At 55.7% G+C, this 25,400-nt stretch overlaps 1 protein-coding gene across 5 annotated transcripts in view; it reads left to right on the top strand.

The window, feature by feature from the left end:
* Nucleotides 1-1,409: 1,409 nt before the first annotated feature.
* SYT7 (synaptotagmin 7) overlaps nucleotides 1,410-25,400 on the top strand; it is a 59,189-nt gene continuing 35,198 nt past the window's right edge. For all 5 annotated transcript variants that reach the window (XM_032489559.1, XM_032489555.1, XM_032489557.1 and 2 more), the window contains exon 1: nucleotides 1,410-1,809. In XM_032489559.1, the coding sequence (XP_032345450.1) occupies nucleotides 1,779-1,809 (31 nt within the window). In that variant the 5' untranslated portion in view covers nucleotides 1,410-1,778. The remainder of the gene's footprint in view (nucleotides 1,810-25,400) is intronic.

The following is a 25,400-nucleotide window of genomic DNA, read 5'->3' as shown; positions in this document are numbered from 1 at the left end:
CCAGAAAAGCTGTGGGTGGAGGTGAATGTGTGTGTGTGTGTGTGTGTGTGTGTGTGTGTGTGTGTGTGTGTGTGATGGGCTCCATGTGAGTTCAAGGGGATGGGGTGTGTGTGTGTGTGTATGTGTGTGTGTGTGTGTGTGTGTGTGTGAATGTGTTGGGGGAGACTTGAGAGGGAGGCTTGTCCCTGTGGGTGCTGGCTGCCTGCTGCCCTATGGGAAGGGGGAGGTGTGGCTGGATATGCGCTGTGCAGTATAAAGTCGGTTTCTTGGGGTGAGAGTAGGAATCTTTGACTCTGGGAAAGCCTGGTTCACCTGTGAACTGCATCCTTAGTGGAGGGGAGGGGAAGGTGCTGCGGCAGGCCTTAGGCTTTTGCCTTCCTACTTATCCCCTTCAGTTCAGGGTAGGGGCAGGCCCTGTATTGTGTGACACTTGTGTCTGTATCTTGCTGTGTGGGAGGTGTATTTGTGTGTGTGTGTGTTGGAGGGGGGCGTGCTTGGAGGAAGTAGTGTAGTGGATCAGGTGTATAGGTGTGTGCAGGGATGTCTCTGTACCTGAAACCACCAATTGTTCAGTTCCAGGCCTTTAAAAGCCCCAGGAGGAGGGCCCCCTTCTCTTTCCTGCCCGAGAATCAAACAGTCCCAATTCTGTAGAAAAAGGAGAATGAGGGTTCACTGGATTTGGACTGTGCTGCGCTGACAGAGGAGCAGAGAGGGCCAAGTGAGCTCCAGGGCTGGAAGGGGAAGGAGGCTTTTCCTTCTTACCCAGTGAAGTGCTGGGTCAAGGAAAAGGAGGCAGGGTGCATTGGAGCGGTTCGAGAGAAGTAGTAACAGAGGCTGAAAGCTGTTTTCGTCTATTGTGCCGTAGGGCTAAGTGGAGAGGGTCATTAGGCCTAGTCCCACACCGAGGGAGGATATCCTAGACTTTTTGACTCCAACCATGTGCAAGCTCAGGCTGGCCAGAGTAGCGGACCCAGGCTCTGCGCTGGCGAAATCCAATCCTGGTTTTTATACACACCAGCTCTCCTTCCCTGGACTGCCGGGCTGTCGAGTCCCGAGCTGACGCCCTCTAACCGTCACCGAGCGGAAAACCCGAAGTGGATTTCCACGCCTTTTGGAACGGAGTCAAAGGGCACCTCGGAGGAGGTGGCCGGCTCCGCCGCCCTGCCAGGTTCGAAGCAGTTGCCATCAGGGGCGCACCGGCCGGGTGGGTCGCGCAGTGCGGCAGGACCCGCAGGCTCGAAGAGCTCAGCTGGAGGGCTCCGTGCCCTCCCCGCGGGGGCTGCGGGAGGGCGGGGCACGGGGCGGCGGCGGTGCCCTCGGGGCGGCTCCGGGCGGCGGCGGGAGCGGGCTGCAGTGCAGCGCGCGGCCGGCAGCGGGCAGCAGCGGGTGGCCGTGGCGGCGGCGGTGGCAGCTGCGCTCGGCAGCGGGCGGGCGGCGCCGGCGGTGCCCCGGGCGCGCTCACACACGCGCTCACACACACACATACACACGGCCTCGTACACACTCACACACGCTCCGGCGCGCACACGCGGCGCGCAGGCCGGAGGGAGGAGGCTCGGCGCGGCTCGGCGGCGGCGGCAGCGTGCTCGGAGGGCGGGCGGGAGGGCTGGCGGGCGGCCCCCGCTCCCCGGCTCCGCGGCTCGGTGCAGCCCGCGCGGCCCCCGCCCTCGGACCCGCCCCCGGGGGTCGCCCGGCCCCATGCCCTGCAGCGGCGGCGGAGCAACGCGCGGCCGCGGGAGGCTCTGAAGAGCCCGGAGCGAGCCGGCGACGAGGGGACCATGTACCGGGACCCGGAGGCTGCCAGCCCAGGTAAGCGCGGCCCCGCACGGGCTGGGGCGCCCCGCACCGGCGGGCAGCACGGCGGCAGCGCCGGGCGCCGTCTCGGAACCCCAGCCTGGGGCTGCTGTCCACCAGAGCCGCACGGACTCCCCCATTCAGGGTCATCCCAGACCGGGGGCGCGGGCTGGAGCTGCAGCAGCTGGGACCCCGGCCCCCCGCAGTCCGGGCACTGCCAAGCTTGATGCCAGGCGCCGGCTTCGCAGTGTCCCCACAAGGACCTCCCCCTCCACCCCCTAGCAGCCCAAGGACAACGTGTTTGGCGGAGCGAGGAGCCGCTGCCCCCGCAGTGCCCTCAGAGGCACCCCTGGGTCCCCAGCACCAGTGTCCCCGAGGTGCCAGTGCTACGGGACCCCAGGGCAGGGATCTCAGGGAGCTTTTGGCCAAGGTTGTGTGCACCAGGAAGCAGAGTGACATCGGCGGTGCCGACTGTGAATTGAGAGGGTGCCAGGGGGCAAGTGGGAATCTGGTGCAGCAGCAGGGGAGGGGGGCTTCTGGGGTGGGGGTGGACCGCAGGAGCGTTGAGGAGGGAGGCAGGGGTACCTGAAGAGAAAGAAAGCAGAGACTGGCGAGAATAGGGGTGCCCGGGGAATGTTCTCCAGGGCTTGAGGAGGGGGAAAGCAAAGAACCCCAAACTCACTCCAGTCCTGTTGGGGGAGGGAGAGGGAGGGGCCGTGCTCCTTTGCATTTCTCCCAAGCCCAAGCCAGGGAGTGGCCTGGGAGCCCACGTTTGCTTGGTATCCTGGAAGCCAAGCTGAGGATTCTTTCCACCTTCCTTGGGAAATTGCTCTGCCATTTCCTCCTTGGCTCCTGACGCCTCCTCACACAGTGCCCACCTGTAGACAGGTCCCCTGAAGCTCCCGCCCAGGCTCAGTCTCAGTGCCCACCTGGGGTGCCCCACCCCAGCCCCAGCACCCCTAGTCTGCCGCTTCTGGGTTTCTTTTTGATGCTAAAAGCGTGACACCCCAGCCTGAGGACCTGCTCTCAGATGAAGAGCCTCCAGGTTTACTGCTGCTGATCTCTGGGGGTTGGGGGTCCCCAGGGGAGGGACAACTCTCAGGCCCTCCACAAACGGAGCCTAGAACCTCTAGGCTTTCGAAGGCAGTCCAGTCCGGCTTTGCCCACTCTTGGCCCGGCCCTTCATCTGCTCTTTCCCTCTGAGGGCAGCCTCACCCTGTTCCCTGCCTCCTCTCTCACCCCCTTCAAGTCACTGCAGTCCGAGCCCTCCCGAGGAGGGACCTCCTGGGTGCCAGGCACTGCACTCACTTAGCGTTTACGTATGTGGGTGGAAGAGACTCAGTCTCCTTCTCTGGAACCTCATGCCCATCTATGAATGCCCTCTAGGTGATGGCTGAAGGGACACTGCCTTTGGAGACCCCTCCCTTCATCTCTTTGGACCCAGGTCACCTACACTGGCATCTTCCCCCAAGAGGCTGCCAGCTTCTAGCTCTTGGACCAAGGACAGAAGCATTCTCTTGCTTGGATCACCCTCTCAGAAGCCAATAGCTTAGTTCAGAGACCAGCCCCCCGGGTCCAAAGATGGAAGAGGGGATGCAGTGAGGACACTCCCCTCCCCCTGCCCTGCCAGGCTGGCAGCCTCTCCTTTCTTGTTAGGCCATTTGCCTGGGGCCCCTCTCCCTCCCTCCTCTTTCTTCCCACTCTTGGGCACCATGACATCACTGCTCCTCCAAGAACCTCTGCCCTCTCCACAGAGGCCAACTTGATATGCTCGGTATCTTCTGGGCAAAGGGCTTGGAACCCAGTGCTGCCCCTGGCAAGCTGGCAGACCCCAGACTGTTCCCTCTCCCCTTCTTCGAATGGGCCTCCCTGTCTGGGCTGGAGACCTGTCTTGCCCACTCCAGCTGCAGGAACCATCACTCCTGTGGCAGGGGCAGCTCTGACTGGGAAACAGGCTGGCCTGAGGTTTACTTCTCTCTGATGTGGGCACTGGGCTAGACAGGATCAGAAATAGGCTGGAGGGAGCAGAATCTACCTTTGATCCTAGTCCCCTGGGGGTCTATGAGGGGCCAGAGACCTCAGTCTGGTTTCTGTGTCCCTTGACATCCCTGCCCACCTCTGACAGCTCCAGGCCAGACTGTCTCCCCTACCCAGTTCACCCCAGGCTCCCCAGACTCTGCTCTCCCAGACAGGGTATGTGTCCCACAAGCCTGGCACCAGGGTGTTAGTAAGATATGCAAATAACTCCTGTGTGATTCAGGACCGTCCCTCTGATCCCCCAAAGGCCAGTACCTTTTACATCCTCATCACCTCATTTCACTGCCAGGAACACCTGTGGCCCAATCCTCAAAAAAAAAAATTGTAATCTCCTGTCCTCTCCTGCTCCCTCATGTCCCAGGCTGGTTCCAGAAGGTCCCTGTGGTACCCCCTCCTTCATACCATGCACTCTGCAAATCCCCAAAGGGCTCAGCCTACTGCTAAGACCCTTACCCTGACAGGGGACAGGCACAGTTCCCTCCCAACATGGGCCCCTGGCCCCCAGGCAATTCTCTCCCAGATCTATCCTGGCTGGAGCAAGGGACTGTGGGAAAAAGCTGGAGCCCAGTGAAGAATGATCAGCCCCCTCCCACACACCCCCTTCGCTTCTGCTCCAAACTCTGCCCAGCCTTCCTGGCCATGCCTGCAACCTCCCCTCTGCCTCCTCCCATGGACATGCGCCCTCTCCCTGGCATCAGCCTTCATCCCCTGTTCATCCCAAAGCTCACCTGGCCAGGCCTCCCTGTGTCCCTCCAATCGTCTGTCCCCTGGCAGGGCAGGGCCTCAGCAGGCCCACAGGGGTCAGCGTTGCAGTGGGCAGGCAGGACGGCAGCAGGGAGAGAGGGAGGGAGAGGTGACCTTGCGGTGAGCGAGTGAGCAAGGCCAAAGAGGGAAAGTCTGGGCCGGTGCAGCAGCGCTGGGAGAGAGTTCAGGTCCTGAGGGCTGCCTGCCCTGCCCCCAGCCCTCTGTGAATTTGTCCTTGGGGGTAGCAGTGCTTGAGGTCTTCTCTGTCTGTCCCACCTGTTAGTGGGCTCTGCCTCCTACAGCAACTCTGCTGGGCAGGTCATTCCTAGGGAGTGTGGGGAACACTCTGCATGGGACAGGGACTTTGGCACAGTGGGTCTCCTCTCTCAAGGCAGAAGGATCCACAAGATTGTCCAGGCCAACCCTCCACCCACAGCACAACTTAGGGGCAGAGGCTGTTGGGTGATGTGTGGGGCAGGAGTCAGGGGCCTTCCTGAAAGGGCAGATCAGGGGTATGCTGTGAGAGCCATCAAGGTTAGGGACAGGGGCTGGGTGGGGGACAGTCTAAGGAGGCCTGTCTGACGGTTTCACTGGCAAACTCTCCCCAACCCCATCTACCAGCCCCACCCCCAAGCCCCTGCCTGCCCCATCTGACTGGCCCAGACCTCCCTGGCCTGCATCCCGAGCTTGGGTCAAAGTCTGGGACTGAAGATCAAGTGACCTCCCAACGGGCCATGGCTGGGAGGTGGACTTGAGGTGGAACAGGCTTGAAATGCTGGGCTTGACATATGGCTTATGTGGGGCTTGGGTCCAGGTAGCCAATGCCCCTAGGCTGTAGTGGTTCCAGGGAGACAGGAACCCCCCCCCCAACCTTGGCCCTGAGTCGTGCTGTTTGGGGGTCTTGTGGGGATAACTTGACTGACGGCCTGGGGGATGGTAGAGAGGGAGAGAGCCTCAGAGCCCCTCCTGGTTGGGGAAGTGGGGCTAGAGCAGGCTGGACTGGGTTGGGAAGGCACAGGCCAGCAGGTGACAGGTGAGGGACAGCTGGAAGGCAGGGAACAGGTGAGTGTCAGGTGAAAAAAGACAGGCCTGTGGCAGCTGGGCCCTGCCCCTAGCGGACTGCAGGCTCAGGCCCAAGGGGCACTGAAGGCAGCATAGAGTGACAGTGAAGGACTGTGTCTTTCTCACCCTCTCCCCGCTGCTGATGCAAGAGGTCCTGAGGGACAGGCAGAGGAGGAGTGGGTGGTCCCCTGTTCCCACTCCTCCTCTCCCCACACCCTCCCCCTATTCTCTCAGGGACTTTGAATCCTTATTGAATCTGATGAACTGTTTTCAATAACTGTTTCACCCAGGGGAGTGAGGCCGGGAACAGCAGGGAGAAGAGTGGTGAGGGGGGCCTCAAAGAGGGGATGAGAGACCCACTCCTGAGCAGAGAACTCGGCTGAAAGAGGAATTGGCTTCACAGGCCCCACAGGGGCACTGAGGCATCTCGGGTGGGCCCGGGCAGCCCTGCATGGAGGCAGCGCCCTGTTCCCTGGGCAGTGCCCAGCAGGTGGCACATGCCTCTGGTGAGGTCAGCTCTCTCTGTTGGGATGGTCACTGGTCTGGCCAGGTGCCGGAGGAGGCCTGTGCCAGGCCCAGCCCGGGTGCCTGCTTGCCTTGCCAGGGAACCCCAGCCAGTGGTACCAGATGGACTGTGCCAGTTCCATGGACATGGAAGTCCCTGACCTTCCAGGCAGCAGGGGCAGCCTTGCTGGGCCCCATCCAGCTTGTGTCTAGAGGACAGGGCTTCAGTCTCACCCTGCAGAATTCCCCAAGGATTGGAACGGAGTTGGCAGGCAGCACGGGACCTGTAGAAGGGGCTGGACAGCGCCCAGAGCCTGCGCCTGGAACTCTGGATCCAGTTGGTTGGAGAGTGGGCTGGCCTATCGGACTTGCTCTTGGGGAGTGGGGGGTCTGCAGCTTCCACTTGGAGGAGCTCCTTGGAAGAGGTGTGTCACCTGCGGGGGCCAGGCAGGGAGCCGACCTGTCTGGTGAGCTGGGATGTTTGGAGGAAATGGAAAAATCCAAGTGATTGAGTGTGGGGCCACCGCACAGGTGGAAAGGGAGGGCGGGGCCGGTGGGGAGAAGCTCTGTGCTGTGTGTACCTCCTTGCGTGTGCGGGTGGCAGCTGGACAGCCGTAATAGCTGCGCTCATCTGAGTGCCGTGCCCGCTGTAAACAGCAGCTAATGAGTATATTTGTAGCGAGGTGTGTTGAGGTGCACTGGGAGCTGTGATGGAAAGCACTGGGGGAGGGCACCTCCTCTAGCCCTGTACCCAGCCAGGCGGGGCCTGTACCCTCCAGGGGCCCTGCCTGCCCCCTGCCACACCCTCCCACCTGCCAGCTTGGCCACCTCTGAAGCTTCCATCAGCTGGGAGCAGGGCCTCACCTGGCCAGGCAACTTGCTTGGCCATGGACGTTGTGGCAGGGGAGGGAGGGAGTTGGAGCTTTGGTGTGTACAGATACAGACACATCCATTACAGCCTGTGGGTCTCTCAGCATGTATGTGTGGGGGGGGGTGTTTGTGTGCATGGATCTAACTGGGCATGCATATGTGTTTGTGGCTATGTCTAATTCTGTGTGTGTGTATGCACCCCTCCCCCAGAGCCGTAAGAGGAAGACTGCCCCCCACCCACCACTGTCTTGGTAATGGCCCTGCACCTTGGATGCCATGCCTTCCTGGAAAGCAGGAAGCTGTGGTTCTCCAGCTGACTGGGGGTGGAAAGGGGGTGACCTGTTCTGCCCATCAGAGGAGACAGGAGGGAGAGGTCTGAGCCCAGCCCATAGTTTCTGGTTGCATCAGAGAAAAGGGAGAACTTTGGGCAAACAGAACCCCACCAGCCCTGTGGTTCTGGAGCCCTCAGGAGCCCCCAGAATGAGAGAGGAGGAGTGCCGAGAAGTCAGTCCTAGCAGGTAGGGGTCTCACAGTGCTGGCTGGGGTAGCGTGCACCCTGCCTCCAGCCAGGGTCAGGTAGCGTGGACTGTGGGAGGCCATGAAGGGCGACTGTGTGAGGCCCTCCATGAGGGGAGCGGAGGAGAGAGCTGTGTGGCTAATGTGTCCAATTAAATTACTTCAAATCCTGCCGCGGCAGCTGCTCCCGGCGGGGCCCTGGGTACAAATTGGATCCGTCTCATTACCACGGGGTGGTGTCAGCGGGGCCAGAGAGCGGTGGCCAGTTCAGCCAGCACACGGCCGGCCCTCTCCTGCTCTGCCCAACCTGGGCTCACCCTGAAAGCCTCGAGCATTTGCTCACTCCAGCACTCCTCAGGTTCCTCAGGCCCACGGGGTCCAGATATTAGGGCTCCCAGGGTACCTTCTCGCCATTGCAATCCTCATCCCTGGTAGCCCAAGGGCCCCTCTGAGCCCTCTCTTTCTCCAGGAAAGTGGGAATCCCATGCTTTATAGCGGTCCAGCATAAGGAAGCCCCTCTTAGGTCACCTAACATACCCTGTTTCCTCCCCTGGTAATAACAATAGCATAATAATAGCACACTCTTCCTTGTGGGGCACTCACTATGTGCTAAGCACTTTACGTATGTGCAGCAGGGGATGGCTTGCTTAAGCTACGTCTCTAGGATCAAACAGCTTCTGGCACAGACACTTGTGGCTGTGTCCCTGGAGCAAGTTACTCTACCACTCTAGCCTCAGTTTCCCTCTCTGTTAAATGGGTATGGTGATGGTTCTTACCTTCCATGGGGTTGGAGGATGAAGTTGGAGATAAGGCAGAAAACATCTTTAGCGGAAAGCACAGCACATAGTAAACACTCAGACAACGGCAGCTGTTATCAGCATTACCCTGCACCGAGTGATTGATGTGTGGGATGAGGGTTCCGGAAGCTCTGAGGAGGACATGCCTGCCTCCGCCCTGGTGGAGGACAAGTTGGGGAGGGCTTCACTGAGGCAGTGTCAGTCAGTTACCATCAGAACAGCAAAGATTTGTTGAGCATTTAGTTGGTGCCAGGTGAGGTTCTAAGCCCACGACGTACGTTTGCTCATCTATCCTCAGGCCATCCTGGGAAGGGGGCACTTGCAATTAGAAGTTGATTTGGGATTCCAGCCACACTGCCAGACCCAAGATCATGAGCTCTGGGTCTAGGGTTCTGGATCCTGAAGGAAGAATAAGAGCTTGCCACGTGAGTAGGCAGGGATGAGGCGTTCTGTGCAGTGGGGACAGGACATGCAATGGCCCCGAGGTGTGACCAGCCAGTTGAGGTAGCAGTATCTGCACGTGTGCAGCTAGAAGGGAGGCCTTCAAGGGGCAGTAGCAGGAGTTAAGGTTTGGGGAAGTCGGGTTGGGCCAGATTATGAAGGTTCTGGCACTCTGAAATAGGAAAGCTGGACTTCTTTTTTTTTTTTAATTAAGGCAGTGGAGGGCCTTATGGCTTTCGAGCATATCTCTATGGAGAACTTTAACTCTGCGACAATGTGGAGGGTGGGGAGCCTGGAGGCAGGCAGGTATATGGAGCTGGCTCTGTCCAGCCATTGTCCAGCCCCTCCTGTCTCACCTACACAGAGCTGTGTCCAAAGGACCCATACCAGGAGGTCTACAGCATCCAGCCAGACTGGGGCCCTGCCTTGGGAAAGCTTGTGGTGGGTAACGGGCAGTCAAGAGGACAGGCTGGTGCAGGTAGGCATGGATGGACACCCCCAGGGGGCTTATCTCGGGGGCCAGGGTATGAGAGAAAGCCTCTCAGGGAGAGATTTAGAGCCAAAGTGTGCAGACCCAGGGCCCAGTGGTCACAGTTCAGGTTTCTGAGGATCAGCTCTACACCACACCCTACCCTGCACCCTGGGCATCAGGGCCCAGCCCTGGAGGAGCCACACAACTCAAGCGCCAGCTGCCAGGCCTGAGCTCCAGAGCCCCACCAGAGCCAACCTGTCTCCACAGCAACTAGGCTGGCCGCCCCGCCTCTCCATGCCCACAGCCCCTGGCACGGGGGCCCATTCACAGCAAGGCCTGGATATGTCTTCCCACGTCCCTAGGGGGTCATCCAAGAGCAAATGCCCTCACACCCAGGAGCTGGCAGCACCTGAGCACGTTGGCATTTGGATCCATGTGCCAAGTGATGTGGATGTGTGCCCTGCAGCAGGAAGCAGGAAGGTGAGGAGGGTCTATGTTTTCTACTCACCTCAGCTGGGGATTTGTTCCCCTGGGGAAGAGGGTCAGGCCAGCCAGGATGAACTGTGGGCCCAGGGGTCATGGTGAGGAAGGCAGCCCAGAAAAGGAGGGGTTAGGAGGATTTGCCCGTCAGGGAAACAGCAAAGGAGAATCTCTTAGCAGTGCCCTGTGGGCCCAGAGACCATCTGCTTGTTCACATACATCTTTCGTTTAATCTTCACAGCCGTCCCGCAAGGGAGGTATCATTACCATTGTCAAACAGATGGGGAAACTGAGGCTCAAAGAGGTGGAGTGTCTCACCAGGTCACTCAGTAGAGTAGGGATGAGATTTCAAGTCAGCCTCACTCCAAAGCCTCGGTCTTAACCACTGGGTGACACTGCCCGGTGCTCCCTTATCCCACTGGGATCTGAGCCAGTCTGTCTCTCGGCCCATCGCTGGGAAGGGAGGGCTGGGAATCGGTACTGGCTGTAGAGCTAGACTCAAAGCATGTCCCCATTGCCTCCTTTAGTGCTTGGGTGTCCCTTAAAGCCTTTGTTCTCAGGTCCCCGGAGTGGGGTGGAGCCTTCTTCCCACCCTGTTTCCTTTCCCTCTCTCCAGGCACGGTGGAAGGATCCGCTCAATCAAGGGGAGGCACCCCTTACTCCCTGCTTGGCACCTGCCAGCCCTAGAGAAGCCTGATGAATTGGCTGTGTGTGCCCCCCCCAACCCCATTCCTCCCTCTCCAGCCCCCGCCTGGTTAGGGAGGTGCGAAGGGAGCGATTTCACAGCCTGTCAGCTGAGGCCTAAAAATACCCAGAACTCTGAGATGCTTGGGCAGGGGGAGGAGAGCAGGGACCAGGGATGGGGTTGGCAGGGTGCAATGGTAACTCGGCCAGAGAAGCCCTCATGGCACCACAGTCCTGCTAGGGAGTGATGGACCGACCCTCTGTCCTCTGGTCCCCCATCTGACCCCATATCACGCAGTGACAGAGGGGAGCTGGCATCTCTAGGGTCTTAAGAGCTGAGCTCTGGAACTCAGACCTAAGGGAGGGCTTAGTCTCAGATGGGAACCATGGACCCCAGGCCCCCAGAACCTCCAGTTGCTGCCTCTTTCTCCCTCTCCACCCCCGGGTTGGCTGGCATCTTTGGGCTGTGGGAGCCAGGCTGGGCCTGTGCCTGCTTCCTTCCTGAGGAAGGTGCCTGCTTCTGTTAGGGGAGAGGCGTGGGGAAGGCAGCGTGGATGGGGGTGCTGGCAGGTGTGCGATGTGACGTGTGAGCCACCCAGGCACTGGAGGGGGCCAGAGGAGAAGGGGTGTGGCGGCCCTCGTCACTGCCACTGTGGTCACATGCTCAAGCATGGCACACAAGGCAGCCAGTGCCCAGAAAGGGGGCTGTGTGTGCACGTACATGTGGGCCTGCTGGAGTTGGCTTGTTCTTGTAGCAATGGATGGCTGAGTGTGGCTATCCCATACAGAAATTTGGTGGCCACACAGGAGCGAGTGTGGAAGCATAAGCTGATGCATGTCACGTCATGCAGACACATGTCAATGTGTGTGCTTCCCATGTGGAAACACGACGGCATGTGTGCCTGTGTAGAGGGCCGTAAGCAGACCTCCTGCGGGCACCAAGCAGGGGCTGAGAGAGTCATTCGGGAAATAAGGCAGAATGGCAGCCAGAGCCTGGGCTCTGGATCAAAAGTACTGGGGTTCAAATCCCAGATCTGCCATGTATTCATTAGCTGTGTGACCTTGGGCAAGTTCCTTAACCTTTTTTTGCCTCATTTCCCTGTCTGTAAAATGGAGGCAATGATAGCACTGACTTCAGAGGGCTTGCCAGGATGGTTGGATGAGTTAATGTCTGTACACTGCCTAGAACCATGCCTGCCACAGGGTTAGCACCATCTGTACAAGCTCTTATTATCTGGTCCTACCCTTTGATGACAGAGGTGGGAGCATCAAAGCCAGAGAGGGCAAATGACCTGCCCAAAGTCACACAGCAAGTTAGTGGCAGAGCCAGGACTAGAACCCAACTCCAGTACCTTAAGACAGGGCTTGTTCAAGTTGAGGACATCCTCTGGGCCACAAGAAGCCCCCACAACACGGGACTGTAACTCCATTGGCATCTGGAGGCTGGATTCTGCCAGGGCTGGGCTGAGGTCTTGGGAACTCGGGGATCTGAGCTCTTCAGATGATGCGGGGGTGGAAGGGTCCTCAGAGCAGTGGCCAGCTGCCTGAGTTAGAATCATGCCACTGGTTAGCCTGTGGACTTGGCCAATTACTCAACCCTCCTGAGTCTCAGCTTCTTCCCTATAATGGAATAACAGTAATACATGCTTTATAGGGTTATCGTGGGGATTAAATGAGATCTGCACATAATGTCTTAAGTGGCTGGAACACTGTACCTAGTAAGTGCTCAATAACGTTAGCTGCAATTATAACCCAGGCAGAACCCTCCCACCCAGTGCTCCATAAATGGTGACTTCCTTTGCTTCCCTTCCAGCCCCTGGCAACCCTCACTCCCTTCTGCCTGCCACCCCACAATCCACGGGGCTTAGACTGATCAGGGACTGACTTGCTGCCAACCAAAACCTGTCTTTGTCTCCTGTTCTTGGCTTAGCTCGGGAGGAAACAGGACCCACCACTGTGGCTTAACCCCTGAGCCCTCTTCATCTGGCCTTGTCACTCACTTGCTATATGACCTTGGACAAGCACTGTTTTCTCTCTGGGCCTTTATCTTCCCTCTGTAAAGTGGAGGGGCTGGACCCCACAGTCCCAGAGTTCCTTGGTCCTATTGCTTTGTGACCCGGGAGGGTCCTGGCTTAGCCCACAGGAGGGGGTGGCAGATTGGCAGGAAGGAAAGTCGGCTGGCTGCCCTGGGTGAGTGGATCATCTGGGTCCAGAGCCGGCTGGTGGCCTACCATCATGCCCGCCCGCACCTGTGGCTGCGTAGGAGGGCGTGCAGGCCTGACTGGCTGGGCACTGACATTGGGGGAGGCTCAAGGACAATGACGTAGGGAGAGCCCTTCTTGGGGCCCAGGGAGCTGCCACTCCAGCTGTCCTCCCCCGCTCTCCTCCCTTTCTCCCAGGGGCTTTCCTTCAGCAATTCCTCCTCTCTCCTGCCCCTTCCTGGAGTCTCCCAGTATCTCCCTGCCTCTACCTCTTCCACTCCTGTAATCTTGACCATTTTCCAGGGTTCTTTCTTGCTTCCACTTCCTCTGCATAGGGGAGATCTCTCCCCCCACATTCTGTCTCCCTGCTTCCTGAGATGCCTCCTTTTTCTTTCCTATGACGTGTCCCCATTTTCTCTGGATCTTCCTGGCTCCCCCTGCTGCTCCTGAGCCTAGGTCTCTCACTTACTCTGCATAGCACATCTAGGCTCCTTCTAGCTTCTTGTCCCCTGACTTTCTCCCACTTCTGAGCCCCTTCCTCCCCAGCATCCCCACCTCCCTTCTTCCCATTCCTTGGAGCTTCTTACTCCTCCACCAGTCCCCCTGCTCTCAAAAGTTTCCTGGCCTCCTTTAGATGATGGGGCCGAGCCACAAGCAGTTCCTGTGGCTGGTGCTGCTACCCAGTACCTCAACAATCCCCCACCCCTGTGAGTTGAGAAAAGGGGTCAGCCCAGGGCCCAGGGACTGGCAGCCTTGCTTTCTAATTAGCAGGAAGTAATTGCCTGGAAAAGAAATTTTCATTTAGAATGAGACTCCGAGGCTCCAAGTTAGAGCTGAGCCAACTGATGGCCCCAGGAGGAGGGTAGCAGCTTAGGTCAGGACCTCACAAAGTCCCTCAGGAGATGAAGGCCCTTAAGGCCCCCTTTTTGGCTTGCCTGCAGGACCCCAGCTTTGAAGAAATGGGGAGAGAGCACTGGGCTGGGAGTCCCACAATCTTCATCTGAGTTCTGGCTCCACTACTCACTGTGTGACTTGGGGCAAAACTTGTTCCTTTAAGCCTTAGTTTTCTCTCCTGTAAAATCAAAAGAGGGTCTCAGTATCATAAGAGTTGATTTGGACAGTGGCTGTGAAACACTCTGCAGGCTATAAAGTGCTGTGGGAATGTGAAGTGTTACTGCCTTCCTCCATGTGGCTCTCAGCTGAGACATGAGGATGCGGGGGTGGGGTGGTCTTGGAAACATCTAGGGCAGTGAGGCTTCATGAAGAACATCGAAGTATGGTGAGGTAGATCCAGCTGAGCTGCAAGATTAAGGGCAGGTAGATGTGGATTCCATGACAGTCTCAATACCTGTCAGCTGCACTACTCTGAGTGGTCACCTCACCTCTCTCAACCCCACTTTCCTCAACTGTAGGATGCTGGTCTTGCTGCTTCCCTGGAGGAGGGGGTTTGTTAACGCTAAATGAGATAATGTTTGCAGTGCTTTTAGCACAGTGCTTGGCCTATAGTAAGTGCTCAATAAATGATATTAGCTCTATCTACTGTGATTAAAGGTTATTATCTTTACTATTACTACCTGCTTGAATCCAGGGAAGCTGATTTGGGGTGTTCTCTTCAGGTAGTTTTATTTGTTTTGCTGTTTGTTTTTGGAAGAAAGAGGATTTCTACACCCAGTGGGGCTAGTAGCAAGTAGTCCCTAGAAATACCAAGCAGATCTGCTTCTCAGAGAGCCCTCACCTGGGGGGGTGGGGGCAGGAGTGGGCTGCAGTTGTGGCCTTCTTCCCCAGTGCCCACTTTTTCCTAGGGAAGAGCTGTGAGCAGGGTTCTTATTTGGGTGGGTGCGAGGTAGGGAGCCTCTGCCCTGGTGGAGGCTTATTACAGGCCGTTGTGTTCATCTGGTAGGACTGGCCCGCCAGCTGGAGAAAAGGTTGTGTTTGTTTAAACAGGTCTACCACACCCACCTTGGAGAAGGAAACAGGAAGTTTCACCTGGCAGGGTCCAGCGACATGGGTTGAGTCCTCACTGTGAACAGGGCAGCATGGCACCCCAAGGTGGCTGGAAAACAGTCGGATAGCCTAGAGCGTTTGGGTGTTGGGTAGCGCTGCAAGCTCAGAGCGCCAGATTGCCCCGGGAGGGGTGAGAGGGCGGCGGGGGCCCGACCGTCTGCTGCTCCTTCCCCACAGGCCCAGCGCCACCCCTGGGGACCTTCTGTGTTCCTGCTCTGCACACGGTACCCGCGCCAGCCGCCAGGAGGCAGTGCGGCAGGCTCCCCTTGAGGGAATGGGATGCGGCAATTACATTAGCGGGGAGACTCTTTTTGTCTGGAGTAGGACTGCTGACTGGGGTCCTTAGCATCAGCAGACCTCATCCGGGAAAGGGGGCTCTTGAGGTCGGCTGCTTCTTGCTGTGTCTTCAGGTCGGGGTTGATCAGGGAGTAATTAGTAGGGAAGGTGGGACCGCTGTGCAGCAGTCCTGGAAAGGATTCTGGTCTCCTGAATTCCGCTTACCAGGGGAAATGCACGGGGTGGCCCGGGGCGGGTGCCTCCCTGCAACTGACTTCCATTTCAGCACCAGGGACAGAGGCAGCGTGCAGCTAGATGTTTCAGCACCGCGGACAGAGTTCGGAGCCGTGCACTCTGTGGATTCATCCAAGTATTTGTGGTGCAAATAATACCCCCAGAATATGGAAGAACGGAATCTCCGACAGGGAGTCTCAGACACCTTATATTCTATCGAGGAGACTTAGGAGCAGAGAGTTGAGTTAGTTGCCTAAGGTCACACAGCCACAATGGCAGTGAGTGGCAGAACTGGGTTCAGATTCCCAGTGGTTTCTCTCCACACTCCTCTCCCACACTTGGATTCCCACTAATTCTATCCCTCCTTCCTGAACATCCCTGGGAGCCACTTCACGTTATGTTGCACACTTGAGAGCCCTTGAGCTCGTGAAGATTAAGTGTACCCCCTCCTCTACCAAAAGCTCAGGTCAAGAATCTGAATCCCAGGATAGAAGATTCCTAACCCCTATGGCTTCCATGACTCCAAGCCTCAGGTGGGAGGATGTCAGGGAAGGACAGGTCCCCTGTTCTGTAAGGAAGCCTATGACTTGGAGGGGTAGAGTTGAGTCATCAGCATGAGAAGCTCTTAAGTGCTCTGAGATCCTCGAATAAAATATAGCACACCATTCCAACCCCAGCTTCTTTGCAGCCGTGTATTATTAATAACAATAAGATGCTGATTTAGGCCAAGGCACAACCATGCATTATTCATAGAAGTAACTAGTGGTCAAAGCCTGCACTTAATCACCACATGTCCCTGGTCCTGCCCCTGCTCCACACTCTTGGTGGAGAGGCCCTCCATATGAGCTTCTCCATTCCTGGACTCCTGCTTTTCTGATGGGCATGATTGTTTTCATGGCTACCCAGGCATCTTATCAGCTTTGGGATCAGGGTGGGTCGCAGGTTCTAGACTAACTTCTGGCTGGACACCCTTCAGTCTGGGCTCCCTGCGCAGAGCTGGCACTTGGCCCTGTCCATCCAGAATGGCTTTGACCCTGATGACTTCCAGACTCAACAGATATCTGGGGTCTACATATGGCCTGTCGCCACCATCCTCCCACCCACCTTGAAGCTGAAGACTGAAGACAGATGCACCAGGCTTCACTAAGCCAGGAATTGTGGAAGGTTGGGGGGAGTTGTGGGGAGGGGAGGGGGTCACCAGGCAGAAAATACTTCCGTCACCTCCATTAAATATGACAATGGTTGTAAAACCCTCGGTAAACTCTGGAGCATTTTGTAAACTGTTCTACATTGAATAAATGTGAGCCATTATTACCAAGGCCACACTCTGCTGGAAGAGAGAGCAGAGGTAGAGAAGGCGTGGGTGAGGCCCTCACAGCTCACCAGGCCCTGCTCCCTGATGAGGAGTCATAGTGCTTGTGGATTCTGACATGGCCCCGTCCAATTTCTTGCTGGAATGACTCCTGGCCCATCCGGATAATCCTTCATTCGCTGTTTACTCACTTGGCATCTCCTCTGAATTCTAAACCGTCTGCATCCAGCCGGCCTCTGCGGCCCCTGCCAGCACACTCTCCCTAGCTCACTCACACGTTATCTGTTTTTATTACAGTCAAGGTTGAGGAGGCTTTCTCGTGCTAAGCCCCTATTTCCAGCTACTTGTAACTTTCCAAAACAATTCCCCTCAGGCCTCGTCTTTCCCAAGGCTTGTTCCTGCCCCAGGTGAGGCCGGAGGGGTTGTGGGTGTCTCCACTACTTTCTGAGGGACACTAGAGAGACTGTCCCGAGGGAATGGGGGCAGGGCCAAAGCCCAGCTCTCCTGGGAAATGAGTGCCAGGCTCACTTTCCTCTCCTTTTTCTCTTTTCCTTCTACCCGCCCATCTCATTTTCTTTTTCCTCTTGCAAGGAACAAGCTGCCCCCGTTCCCAAGGTGGGTGGCCTGGAGTGGGGAGTTTTAAAGAGAAGAGAGGGCAGAAAATTCAGCATGACAGGAGGCCTGGAGCTTTGCCTGACTGTCTGGGGTTCAGAGTTTAGCTCCTTGGTTTTCTGTTGCTTTCTACCACACTTACCTTTTTCTGGCTTTCTTGTGTATGTTGGGTCGAGGAGAGGTGCGATAGGCACCCCAAATACCCCCCTTCCCAGGCCCAAATAGCCCTGGGGCTGGTGGGCTCTGCACTGGCTCTCCCACCTTCCCCCATTTCCATCTTGTCTGCATATACGTGGAGGGGTACTTCCTATGGAAACCTGTGACTCCAGCTTTCTCTGTTTTCCACCTCGAATGTCATCCTGCAGCCACCAAAGGAGGATGGGGGGAGGACCTGGGGCATGATACACTGTCGTACAGAATCAGGTGGGAGGAGGCAGGATCAGGATGGGAATGTGATGGCAGATGTAGCCCCAACCACCCCCAGCATCACTGTTTTATCTCTGGAAGAGTGGTTCCACCCTAGTCAGCACCAGAGACAGGGCCCTAGGCAAATTCTCAAGTACCCCACCCTCCTTTTCTTCCTGCTCCTACCCTTTCGGGGCCCAACTCCCAAGCTGTTTCGAGACCCTCAGGTAGACCGAGCATCTGTCTAATGAGGATGTTTTACTGAGGCCAAGGGCTGGACCAGTGGAGGGAGGAAGGAGACACTGCAAAGGTGTATGTGTCAGAAGGATCTCTGAAGTGCTTGGGGAAATCTGTGGGGAAGTAGAAGCCCTTCCCTGGCTGCTGCTTATTTTGTGTTCATGCCATTTCTTCCTTCCCTTCCCTTTATCCTCTGAGAGACTTGTTTTAAGGCTCAGCTCCCATGGGGCACAGGATTGAGGTCTTCCAGATTCCAAGTCCAATCCTGGCTTTGTTTCTCTTCTGCTGTGTGCTCTTGGGCAAGTATTTAACCCTTCTGAGCCTCAGTTTCCTTCTCTGTGAAATGAAGATAAGAGGATTTACCTTCAGAGTTGTGCTGAATACTGTGAACAGGATTCAGTGCAGAGTGTACATTAGTTACTATGACTGAAGGTACTTGGTGAGGAGAGCAAGGTCCTGGGATCTGAGGATGCCTGAAAGAGGAGGGCAATCTAGGTTAGGACGATGTGGGGGTGATGAGACAACGTTGGAAGGGCTAGATGTGGAGAGTGCACTTGTCAGCACCTAAGAGTGTAAAAACAAGTGAATTCTAAAGAAAAGAGCCTATGTGACCAGATTTCCAGCATGTCCAGTGGCTTCTCTGTGTTGTGTCCTGGACTATAGGCTGTGGGAGACCCCGAGCAATGAGGAGAACCCCATTGGTTCTGTTTGGAGGACAGGCCTACTCCCCCCAAAAGGAGGCTGGACGGAAGGCAGAGTTAATTCATGTTAAGAGACTGCTGTGAGCACATCATCAGGGAGGGCTTCCTGGATGAGGGGGCTCACCTAGGGCCTTGAATAATTTCACGCATTTGTTTAGCACTTATTTTTCCAGCCTCTCCTATGTTCCAAACCTTGGGCTACAGAAATGAGTGATCTGGAGTCTCAGCCCTCCAAGTGTTCCCAGTGGGAGAAAGACATAGAAGAATGCTAATTATTAATCCACATTGATGAATTGCCATTGTTACAGGGGAGGCAGAAAGGCATGTGGGAGGGAATGAAGACCATCTCTGTCTGGGGATCTTGAGAATAGAAGGAAGAGACTAGCAGGAAGGGCATTCCAGGCAGAGGGAACAGCTTCTCTGAAGCCTCAAGTGTGAAAAAATGTTGGCCTTCTTGAAGGAAGGAGGATGGTGGGGTGTGGCTGGATCGAGCAGGGTAGCATGTTACAGAATGCGGTCACGTTCTTCAGCTCAGAGAGAAGCAGCTGTAGCAGGGTCAAGGACAAGTTCAAGTTGCCTTAATTCTCCATTCCTGTTTCTTCCTCTGCAAAATGAGGGTAATAATCATATAAGGTTGTGGAGATCATGTGAGATGGTGCATATAAACTTCCTGGCACATTGTCTGCCACAAAAGACATGTGTTCAATTAATTAGCTATTATTTGATCCTGACAGTACCCCAGCAGGGAAGAGCAGGGGTTATCATCATCATCTGAAGGTAAAACACTGAGGCCAGAATGGTACTTGCCCTGGGTCACTGGCCAGGAGCAGACATGGGACTCGAACCCAGGTCATTTGCCTCAAAGTCTACTGTCCGTCCCACTGCTCTGCCCCAGAGAACAAGCAGTGTGCATGGAGAGAGAATTCCAGGCCAGAGGAAGTGTGTGAACACTTAGCCCTCAAGGACAGCAGAGGGGGCTACGCATCTGCTCATGACTGTGACCATGGGTGTATGTGCACATTTGTGTGTGAGTGTGAATGTGGGTATCCATGCAAGGGGTGAGTCAGCATGGCTTGTGTGTGTGCATGTGTATGTGTTTATATATGGGGTGGGGCATAGATGTCACTGCCGAGGGTGAGTCTCCTTGGCTTTATGTGTATGTGAGCCATGGGTGGCCATGTCTATGGCCTATGTGTGTGTGTGCCTGCTCCCCCTCTGGCTCCCCTCCCGTTCCTCTCTGGGCAGCTGGTGAGCTTGCCCTCAGAAGTCCATTCCCTCTCCAGCAGCTCCCCAGGGCCTCCCAGCAGCCAGCGGCCCTGTTTGATTCTGTTCATCTATAAATCATGGCTTGCTGAGGAGATGAGAAGAAGTTGGGAGTGGGGGCAGAGCCCTGGCAAGGGACCGGGTCAGGTCTGCAGTTCATACCAAAAGCCCAGCCAGGCTTCCAGCTGTCGTCCCCACCCACCACATGCACCCTCTCCTCCCTCCTCTATGTCTCAGCCCTCTTCATTCCTTGCCAGGGGTGTTCACTGATGCTTACTCTTGGTTAAGCCCTGGGCCTGGTCCTGGGGCAGGGATCCGGGGTGCACAGAATCGAGTAAGATGTGACCCCTACCCTGCCTCTGCTGTCCTGTGGGGAAAACTAAATGTGTATTCAGTATTTCATTCAACACTCATTGAGAGCCAGTTCCGTGCCCCAGATATCTCTAATGCAGGGCTCAACATGGTAATGCTAGGATAATAGCCAACATTTATTGCCTACATTTTCTGTGCCTGACAGTGCCTTTAAACCTCACAATAGTCCTATGAGGCCTGTACTATACTAGCCCCTGTTTACAGATGGGGAAACCAAGGCACACAGAGATTAGGTCACACAGCTTGGAAGACTAAGAGTCAGGACTTGAACCCAGACACTATGGCTTCAGAGCCCTGGTACTTAATCATTGCACCCTAAAAGAAGGGTGCAGGCACAGTGCGATGGGAGCTTAGAGGCAAGAGAAAATAATTCCCACTGGGGAGATTATGGAAGGCTTCCTGGAAAAGGTGCTTTCTTCTGGGTCTAGAAAAATGAGGACTTGTAGGCAAAGATGAGGATGGGAGAAGACCAGAAGGGATCCATGTGTGTGTGTGTAAAAGAGAGAGGCTCTCAGACTGTCACTGCAGCCTCTTCCATCTCTTCTCTCCCATCTTGTTTGGGTGACATAACATATGCAAGCATTGGGCTTTCAACATATATTTGAGTACCTCCCATGGGTCAGCCTGTCACAGAGGGTACTAGAATGATCAAAACAGATATAGCCCCTACCTTCATAGTCTAGTACACAGTAGGTGCTTAATAAATGGTAGTCTCTATTATTATCACTATTCCTAGAGGCCTGGGATTCCTCCTCACTCATTCTTTCAACATGCATTTATTGAGCATCTACTATATGCCTGGCTCTGTCCTTGGTGCTGAGAAGACAGTGGTGAACATGAGAGCAAGTCCTGCCCTCGCGGAGCTGACATTCCAGAGGGGATAACTGTGTGTGGTCATCTTGTCCACCTTCAGAGGTGGGCCAGCTCCTCAAGCACACAGCCTTTATTTACCCTGAGAGCTCCTGGTGGGGTGGAATGGTCAGGAGCATGGGCTCTGCCCACAGGACTCCACCTGATCATCATTAATCCTGGCTCTGGTCAGCTGACATGCCTGCCATAGGTCTGGGCAGAGGGACAGGGACATGCCGGAGCTCACCCCTCATTCCCAGGACACCCCTGGGATCCAACCCCAGAGGCCCTTCTTGCTCCTGGCTCACCCTGCCTCCCAGGTCTCCCAATGTCATCTGTCTGCCCTTGTCTGTGTCTCACCCCTGGGACCCCGATGTCTCCTCTGCCCAAGGATAGGTCGAGGAACTCAGCTCTGTCAAAAGGCTGACTAGGGCTGCAATATTTTCTTTCCCCAAATGTTAATATGCTGATGCTAAGGGGACTTGAAACCATGTATGTCATCGGAGGAAGGGTTAGAAAGGCTGGGGCAGCTTTGCCTGGAGAAGACTGGAAGGGGACATGAGAGCTGTCGGCAAGGATTTAGAGGACTGTCATGTGGCAGAGGGAGCCGGCTTATTCCGTGCAGCTCTGGAGGGCAAGCTTAGGACCACAGGGGGAAGTTCTAGGGAAACAGATTCAGCTCAGCTCAAGGCCCAGCAGCCCTACCTATCAATGCCCGTCTGTGGAGGGTCTGCCTCCTGCAGAAGCAGCTTCTTGTCACTGACAGGGCTGCCCAGGGTGGTTGTGCATGGATGGGGCCTCACTCCAGGACTTCCGAGGTCCCTTGCAGCCCAAGACACAGTGACTCTGTGTTCTGGGAATGGTTTCACTCTGGTTGACAGGCGATAACACGCTTGTACCCCTTGATGGCAGTATCGTGTGCTGGCCGAGGACATCATGTCACTTTTCTTCGCAGCATCAATGCAATTTGCAATGGCAAGCATTTGTTTCACCCCAGATCCAAGGGCTCCCCAAGGGATGCTGGGAGTGCCCAGGGAATCTTTAGGGGAGGTGTCAGCTGCATGGAAGATGACAGCCAGCATCCTCATCCTGCAGGGGATCCTAGGGTCACTGATCTGGGGGGTGGGGGTTCAACTTTCCTTAATAACACATCCCTTTCCTCAAATGGAACTTTCTGCAGAAGCCTGTGATGTGAAGCAGGGAAATGCTGCTGCTTGGCTGAACAGGGCTTGAGGGCACACAGCCTCATCTACTCAGCATCCTTATCTGTAGCCCTTGAGAAATTCCTTGGAAGCCCTAGGAGTTCCAAAGAACACACTTTGAAAACAACTGACCACCCCCCTCTGTGGTGGGTGTGATGTCAAAGCAAAGAGTGTAGACTCTGAGTCAGACTACCTGGATTTGAACTCTGGCTCCACCGACTAGCTAAATGGCCTTGGACAAGTTACTTGACCCCTCCGTGCCTCAATTTCCCCATCTGTAAAAGAAGGGCCAATCTTACTGCTTACTTCAGTTTTGTTGTGAAGACTCATCACTGGGGTCAGGTCTTGCACACATGAAGGCACTGACTATCTAAGAGGTGGAGCACCTTGCTCACAGCTGCACAGCCGGCTAGAGGCCAGAATAGGGCCTCAGCCTCGTTCTCCTAGACTCCAAGCCCAGGGCTCATTCTGCATGCCCACAGAATGATGATTGCTTAAGATGGGCATTCCCTGGGTCTCTGGGGACCATTCAGAAGGACCACTGGCTTCTGAGATTGGCAGGCTCTGTCCTTAGGGGCTCTCCAGCCTACAGCGGGGGTTGAGGAGCAGTTTTGGATAAGGACCTTGTTTGACAAAGAGAGGAGGGAGCTCTGGGGAAGTGACCCCTTGGAGAACTGCCCCATGGCCAAGAGATGTGAGGAGCGTGCATGTAGAGAGGGCACCAGGACAGAGGAACCCACCTGGAACGTGACCTACCACAGCTCCCAGATCATGACCTTGCTGACACCGGCTCTGATCCTGCTCCTCCCCTGATCAAAAACCTTCCATGGCTCCCACGGCCTATAGAATACAGGAAGCCTCTCAGCCTGATAGACAAGGCACTTTCCCATCAGGACCTACTTTCATTCCCAACCTGGTGTCCACCACTGCACTCCCTGCAACCTAGTCCAGCTCCTCAAACAACATGCCCAACCTTCCTCCCTTTCGCATGCCTTTGCTCTTTCTGTTCCCTCTGCCCAGATTGTCCGACCCTCCCTTCACATCCATCCCCCAGACCACATGATACTACCTCCTCAGGGAAGCCTTCCCAGATAGCTCCCTCAGCAATCACTTCTTCATCTGTGCTCTCTGTACACCTAAGAGAAAACTAACACCAACAACCCTAATAATAATAATACGTATCTATTGAGTACTAACAGCCCCACGAGGTGGGTGCCATTATTATCTTCAATTTATAAAGGAGAAAATGGAGACACTGAGTGGTTAAGACACTTGTTCAAGACCACACAACTATTAAGAGGCAGAGGCTGTACTCACACTTGGGTCTTTTCTCAGGTATTTTGGAGTCTCGAGCCTCAGGCTGGGTTGTTCTGCCATTCCCTGGTTTTAGGGCAACTGATGTGCTAAGAAATAATTAGCTGAATTCTTGCCTGTCCCTTGTGCCTCATGGTAGGTTCTTAATGGATGGTGGTTGAAGGAAGTTCAGCCTAAGAATGGAATTTACTTTATTTAAAAGTGAGTTCAACAAAGAAGGGTCTGCTCTCCCAGGCTCCATAGCACCCTGCCCCCCAATGCTTCCAGTGTGGAAAGAGCTGGAAAAAGTGTGGCCCCATTCCTGGAAGGCACCTTCATACTTCTTTACCAGCCTGAGTCTAGGGGCCCTGGTGCTGTGCCCTGTGGTATTATGTCCCCACCCCACCCCCATTTGGCCTGAGAACTTTGATAAACGTGGCCCCTCCAGCCTTGCAGAGTTCTGCCCGAGGGAGGGAAGGGCAGGATGATTTCCTTGGTGTCTGTAGGTTGTCCAGGTCAGAGCTCCTGCGTGCTGTGGGTCCTGAGGCTGACAGTGAACTGGGTGCAGTGGCTTCTGGGTACCAAGGCTGTGGACTTGGGACAGGAGGAAGCTTAGGTTGGCCTGGCAGGTGGACAGGGAAGGGCAGGGCGAGGGTGGCCTTTTCCCATAGCTTGGAGGCTCCTAAAGTTGGGGAGGGAGAGATGGGGCCCAAGCAGAATTCTAGGGTGAGCAGGTAGCAGACTGGCTGCCCAGAGCACTAGAGTGGTGGTGGGAGGAAGCCCGAGGGCCCTGAGAGCTGGGGACAACCACTGGGCCCTCCTCCATGAGCCCCACAGGAAAGCGAGAGAGACCGGGCGCCAGAAGCTAAATCCGCAGGAACCAAGACCAGACAGATATCGTCAACTCTTAATTATCACCATCGCTGAAACCGAAAAGCCCACGCAGGCTCCTCTGTAAATAAACAGCATCTCCCTGACTTGAAGACGCATCCCAGCGCACACATATTTACAGTGCACGTGTGATCTATGCTGGGCTCTGTCAACTCCTCCCCCACATGTTCATTTCTGGTCAAGTTGTGCCTTCCTTACGTTTGGTTTGGGCTCATGTTTACAGCCACCTGTGAGGAGGGAGGGAGGAAGTTTAATCCACATTTACCAGGGGAGAAAACTGAGTGGTTAGGTGACGTGTCCAAAGCCACAGAGCTGGCAAGCTGCAGGATTTGCACAGAAACCTGGACTTTTGCTTCCAGGGCAGGTCCATCAAGGTTCCCACTTCTGAAGTAGAGGACCCCAAACTCTTAGAATGGAAGCTTTGGGGCAGCCCTTGTGAACACTTAGGACATTGCCAATAATGAAGGTGGCTGGAGCCAATGGGATGGGAGGCCTGGAGGTGAGCTCGGGCTAGGACATGAGAGGACAGGGTGTGCAGAGGCCAGCTGGGTGGATGGGCTTCCAGCCTGAGAAAAGGTGAGCTAAAGGACATGAGGACTGGTCAGAGGATTCCAGAGATTCCCTCTTTGACTACATATGTGGCTCTCGAGTCTTGGCCAACACATAAGAGGGTGTGTTAGTGCCCATGGGGCAGATGTCCTCAGAGGGACTGTGGGAATTAACAATAACCCTTTGGGCAAATTCGGGTGAGCTGTGGCTCAGAGCAGGGGGCGGGGGTAGGAAGCAGGAGATGGAAGCCACGCAGAAGCAGTAGTTCTTCTAGAGGGATTTGAAAGCCGGGTGAGGCCTGGCTAGGCCAGGGGCATACTTGGCCTCTCCCTAGGAGGGTGTGAAGTTTGGGGGATGGTGCAGACCTCATGTAGTGAGGGACTGGGAGAGACCTTAACCTATAGGAGACTCCCCTTTTACAGATGAGGAAAAGTGAGATGCAGACAGAGGAAGAGACTTTCCAAGGTCAGCCAGCAAGGCAGAGCTGGAAGTACAACTTGGGGCCCAGAACTCCCAATGTGGGTACGGTGGTTGTTCTGGGGGGACTCTGGGCTGAAAGACGGTGGCTGGCCCTGGCCAGTAAGGGTCTGACCTGTGC

Source organism: Camelus ferus, chromosome 10 (genome assembly GCF_009834535.1).
Source record: "Camelus ferus isolate YT-003-E chromosome 10, BCGSAC_Cfer_1.0, whole genome shotgun sequence".
In the NCBI taxonomy this organism is placed as follows: Eukaryota; Metazoa; Chordata; class Mammalia; order Artiodactyla; family Camelidae; genus Camelus; species Camelus ferus.
The sequence above is the reverse complement of the archived record's forward strand: the minus strand, read 5'-3'. Positions and strand labels throughout refer to the sequence as shown.